The 5,873-nt window shown below is 42.6% G+C and overlaps 1 protein-coding gene across 2 annotated transcripts; it reads right to left on the minus strand.

The window, feature by feature from the left end:
* Window positions 1-202: 202 nt before the first annotated feature.
* LOC108671661 lies at window positions 203-4,151 on the minus strand. Of its 2 annotated transcripts, XM_018159232.2 has the most exons (5): window positions 4,003-4,151; window positions 3,678-3,779; window positions 3,077-3,214; window positions 2,190-2,330; window positions 203-1,351 (listed from the first exon to the last, which is right to left on the minus strand). In XM_018159232.2, exons 2-5 carry the CDS (start codon window positions 3,691-3,693, stop codon window positions 1,026-1,028), a joined length of 621 nt encoding a protein of 206 aa, XP_018014721.1. In that variant the 5' UTR covers window positions 3,694-3,779; window positions 4,003-4,151; the 3' UTR covers window positions 203-1,025. The 2 variants fall into 2 exon arrangements, with proteins under 2 accessions (XP_018014721.1, XP_047737043.1); XM_047881087.1 differs by lacking the exons at window positions 3,678-3,779; window positions 4,003-4,151 and adding an exon at window positions 3,634-3,655.
* Window positions 4,152-5,873: the final 1,722 nt, after the last annotated feature.

The raw sequence follows: 5,873 nt of genomic DNA on the forward strand, positions 1-5,873 counted from the left end.
GGTTCTTGCTGTCTCAGCAGCAGCGACGGCAGCGCTGCAGCTGGAAAGTTTACTTCACTGATGAATTAGCAAAGCTTCAAGTCTGCATTCATAATTTATTCCCATTGCAAATGTACAGAGGACAAAAATTAAGGATTTTACAAAGTTGATATTTTTTGTTTTCATAAAAAACTTTTATATTAATTCAAATATTCTAGTAATTCTATCATTTTTCCAAAATAATTAATTCTATCATTATGTAATTTTCTATTACTTCTAACGCACAGCAAGGAACAGCAAATAACAGAAGCGAGTAGCACCATCATGAGAATTAGTGCGAATGAAACACTTCATCGTAGCGGAAAATTAATTAAATATACTACTCAAACTACCAAGTAAATTATTTACAATCTAATTCACATGATCACATATAATGTTGCTGGTAGTTGCTGTGGGACTCGGTTTTGTGGGTGTAATCAAACTGGGCGAGACGCTCAGAATTCTTATAGTTCATTTAAGCTTAATTGTTCTGGTTATTGTTAACTATATTATTATTAGGTGTAACATTGACGCTTATATAGAGTATTATAATGCCTGAGCTGAAATTGGTGGCCGAAATTTCGAGCCTGCAAATATTTATAGCACACCGTCTATTAATAATGTTTAATGTATCAATGTAATGTAATGTATATTAATGTATCAAATTTATTTATGAAGAAATGTGAGATGGACGTCTCGTGGCGCATGGACTGCAATGCAAGTTATAGTTCATGGCAGGGAAATGTATTTCCAATGCACGAGCCTCAATATTTAGGTATGGACCTCGCTATGGAGGTTTATTCCCGTTTATAAATAGATATTATTATTGAACTTTTCGATAGGTATAACTATACGGAGCTTGAGACCACAAAATTTATTTGTGAGCGGGGCGCTCTAGTCCAACCCATCCTGAAGAACAAGCAAACCCGTCGTAGGCTCGCAAGAATCTTCAATCGCCGCTTTATTCACAAAATAAAACATTCATTCCCGTGCAACTTTCATTTGGCTTAATTGTTCTGAACTGCTTTGTTACTTTTGACTTCAGCGTCCACAGATGCAGGTAAGTCTTCATGTAGTCGAGGAGTTGAACTGTCAGGAGGTTCTTGCTGCACCTTATTCCTGGCCTCACGTGCCGGTCTTGTGACGAAAAGTAACGCCCCAGAGAAGCAGCAACAGACGCAGGCCACCACCAGCACCGCCAGACACAGGGTAATGTCGGCGAGGATGACCAGCACCATGGACAGCACGAAGGTGGTTTGGTCGCAGCCTTTGTGCTGCTCCAAGTTGTAGTAGTCTGGACCCTCCCTCCACGCCGTGAACACGAACACGTTATCTGGTGGACACGAACACGTTATCTGGTGGACACGAACGTTATCACGTTAACTCGTACACGTCATCTGGTGGACACGAACACGTTGCCTGGTGGACACGAACACGTTATCTGGTAGACACGAACACGTTATCTGGTGGACACGAACACGTTATCTGGTGTACACGAACACGTTGTCAGGTGGACACGAGCACGTTATCTGGTAGACACGAACACGTTATCTGGTAGACACGAACACGTTATCTGGTAGACACGAACACGTTATCTGGTAGACACGAACACGTTAATTGGTGGACACGAACACGTTATCTGGCGGACACGAACACGTTGTCTGGTAGACACGAACACGTTATCTGGTGGACAAAAATTTCATTAAGCTACACATCAAGTTTTTAACGTTTTATTCTATTTCTTGGCTATTGACTTCACAGTATGCTTAACTGTACCTCTACATAGTTCGTGTCGTGCAGGTCCTATTTCAACTCTCAATAAAGAGGGGACCGCTTCGTCCTGCCCACTTTAATGCTGCACAATCAATATTATCTTATATAAAATTTCACAGCTCCACCTTCCGCAGCCTCCATCGAGACTGGAGACTAAACAGAGGTTGTCTGGACTTCCAATTATGGCTATTTTAGGCCAGGAGAGAACGCTTTAATCTTACCCTGTACCTGGTAAGATGGCATTGCCATGTGCAACGGGCCGCCTTAAATGGTGACCGATAATTTTTCTATCATCAATATGTCTCAATAATTATTAAATTTTGAGCATATCCCATAGAAATCCTATAAGAATTTCAATAGCGTGGATCCTAAGAAATTTTAATAGCTTGGATGTTCACCCGTGACGACGATGGCGAGGAAGAGGAGCGAGAAGACGGCCTTCTGAGCGTAGAGCAGCAGCACGAAGCCTGGCTTGTTGGTGCACAGCACGCAGCAGTTCAGCACCAGCTCCAGCACCACGCTGGTCAGGTACCACACGCCTGGTACCACACACACGTCAGGTACCACACGCCTGGTACACGTCAGGTACCACACGCCTGGTACCACACGTCAGGTACTACACGTCAGTACCACAAACACGTCAGGTACCACACGCCTGGTACACGTCAGGTACTACACGTCAGTACCACAAACACGTCAGGTACCACATGTCTGGTACCACACGTCAGGTACCACACGCCTGGTACCACACACACGTCAGGTACCACACGCCTAGTGCCACACACACGTCGGGTACCACACGCATGGTACCACACACAATTCAGGTAGACGTTTATTATATGTATTCAATCTAGACTCATTTTGTTTGTCACTTATTTTTGTAGCAGAGAAGACAAAACGATGAGGCAAAATTGTTTAAAATAAATTTATCCTTTGATAGAACTAAAGCTTTCATTTCCAGCTAGCTTTCTTGCAAATCGAGCATAAAGAACCACAAACAAACATATATCAGGCTCTTATATTGTTGAGACTATTTATCATTACAAAGGCCACAGTGTTTTGGCCGGTCACTTACCGTTCACTATCAGCATGACAGGTCACTAACCATTCACTATCAACATAACAGGCCACTAACTGTTCACTATCAGCATGACAGGTCACAAACCGTTCACTATCAGCATGACAAGTCACCAACCGTTCACTATCAGCATGACAGGTCACTAACCGTTCACTATCAGCATGAGAGGTCACTAACCGTTCACTATCAGCATGACAGGTCACTAACCGTTCACTATCAGCATGATGGGGATGAGAGGGTCGATGTTGCATCTCTCTATGTTCTGGACGCCGACCACGAGCGTCGCGACGCCCAGGCTCGTCTTGATGAAGGTCTCTACCGCCAAACTGCAGTGGCGGTTGTCGTCTGTAATAGGAAACGTTTATCATCCGTAAACAGAAACGAATGTCATTTATTATAGAAAGTGCTTGTCATCCGTAAATAAAAAACGCTTGTAATTCGTTATGGGAAATGCTTGTCATCCGAAATTAAAAACGTTTTCATCCGTTATGGAAATTGTTTGCCATTAATTATTTTAAACGCTTGGCATTCGTACCGAGGATCTTCAGTCATCGGCAGCTAGAATCGTGTGCTAGCTTTCCACAACGAGTAAACTTCGTAGTCCGTGATGGGGCAAAGTCTGCTTCCACAAAACGCTAACGGCTCATACCTAAATTTCCTTCATGCAATATAAAACCTCTGCAAATTATTCCTGATGCGCATTTTGGCGGGCATATTCATTGTACTACTTAAGCTTGACTCCAGCTGGTGAACACGTCACTCACTGGATGGCTTAAGCATGACTCCAGCAGGTGAACACGTCACTCACTGGATGGCTTAAGCATGACTACAGCTGGCGACGAAAGCAGTACTGAGCATGACGAGTTCCTTCCTGGGCCAGACGGCAGCGACCGGCCGTCCTCACGCCTTCCTACGAAATATTGAAGGGAAGTGAGTCGACAGAATATTTTGATCTGCTTTCCCATAACGCTTCCAGTTCATACTTAATTATACCTTCATGAAGTAGAACACCTCTTGAAATTATTCCAGGCTCTGGTTTAATCAACACGTATATATCTACATCACAATAAATGCTATCACGAGTCGTTCAGATAGGAAATATCACACTGAATTCTGCACGACGCTGGTCTTACCTGCGCCGCGGCTACCGAAGTCCGTGAGTGCAAACTTCACGTCACTGATGTGGAATTTACATAATCAATCATGTTGCGCCCGTAAATAATGCGTTAACAATGCCTAAACAATGTAAGGAACAGGAGAGTGTGATGTGTGTGCGCCAGTGCACGCTACTCTACTGAGGCTTTGTTGTCCTCGAGTCCAGAGCCGTGGGCATGGCGACCGACACGTGGGCATAGCAACCTCCTTGTCTGCCTACCTCGTATTCGTAGAATAACCGATAACTACTATTGTCCGCCTATCTCGTATTCGTAGAATAACCGATAACTACTACGTATACAAAGGGTGCAAGACGGAGTAACGAATGAACTAATAACCGATAACTACTACGTATACAAAGGGTGCCTGACGGAGTAGTGAATGAACTAATAACCGATGACTACTACGTATACAAAGGGTGCAAGACGGAGTAATGAATGAACTAATAACCGATAACTACTACGTATACAAAGGGTGCCGGAGTAATGAATGAACTAATAACCGATAACTACTACGTATACAAAGGGTGAGACGGAGTAATGAATGAACTAATAACCGATAACTACTACGTATACAAAGGGTGCCTGACGGAGTAGTGAATGAACTAATAACAGATAACTGTTACGTGTACAAATGGTGCAACAAGGCCACAGCGCAGCATTTTTGGGAGGGAGGACGAAGCCTATGAAGTGGAGCTACAGGTAACGCAGTGGTTGGAAAAGCTATTCCGTCAATTCCCTAACTTTTTCAATTTTCCAGCTTTTTTGAGGTTGCAATGCGTACTTGAACTGATCAAGCCTTATTGCTTTGAAACTTGTTTGTAAGGTACGACAACTTGCAGCATTTATCTTAAGAACAATATGAAACCGAGCCCTAACGATTGCATTTGTAAACATAATGATGTCATGAGTGCGCCAAGTGTTTTCGGTTTCGTTTTAGATTGCAATTGCTACTTTTTAAACAGTTTAGGTTAACCATCGTAATGCCTCTCGTGGTCCACCTTACATAACATAACATAGTGATCTCGGCGCTGAAGTGTAGGCCTGATGTGGCCTGTCGCCGATTCTTCTCCTTTTCGTGCCTTGTTCACAGAACTAAAATCGTGTCATTTGAACGGATCTTTTCATGACTGACTGACACCTTAATGTGAGATGTCAGTGTGTTCTTAAAATAATTTAAATTAAGTAGGCTTGTGAGCATCGCTGCAGTTCTGATAAACTAATAAGGACTAATAACTTAATGGATATAAGGTAAATATTTCAATGTCCATATATTTCTGGCATATGCAGAAATTGGTTCTAAAATCGTAATTTTGTCAACTGTATTCGGTCTCTGCAAGTGACCTTAACGCCAGTCTAAGGTGTCATTGATTATTGACTCGTAACGATCTATGTGGAGGCGTGACAAGGACGCCTGTAGGTGCAGGGTTTGTGTTGCATCATCATTGAAAGTTTCTTGTGAATACGACGGGTCATTCGTGCACTTCAACAATGTTTTTAAAACTATATTAGGGAAACCACGTTAAAAGAAAGTACATTATATAAATCCTAATTCATAAGTCACGAAGGCGGTAAGTTGGTAACGACTTTAAAATGCCAAAGCCAACCCAGGAAACATAAATTAAAAGAAATGTTTTGAGAGAAAAAATCCGTTAAAATAAAATTATGTCTAAACTTATTCGTTTACTGCTGCCACCATTAATTTCTTATAATAAATCCGACATCCAACTGGATTCTTTTTCCGGAGAAGGCAAAATGCAGGGGTTAGAAAGGGCGGACACGGGCTTGGTGTTATTGCAGGGGTTAGAAAGGGCGGACACGGGCTTGGTGTTATTGCAGGGGTTAGAAAG

The sequence above is a fragment of the Hyalella azteca genome, unplaced genomic scaffold (assembly GCF_000764305.2).
Source record: "Hyalella azteca isolate HAZT.00-mixed unplaced genomic scaffold, Hazt_2.0.2 contig913, whole genome shotgun sequence".
Classification (NCBI taxonomy): domain Eukaryota; kingdom Metazoa; phylum Arthropoda; class Malacostraca; order Amphipoda; family Hyalellidae; genus Hyalella; species Hyalella azteca.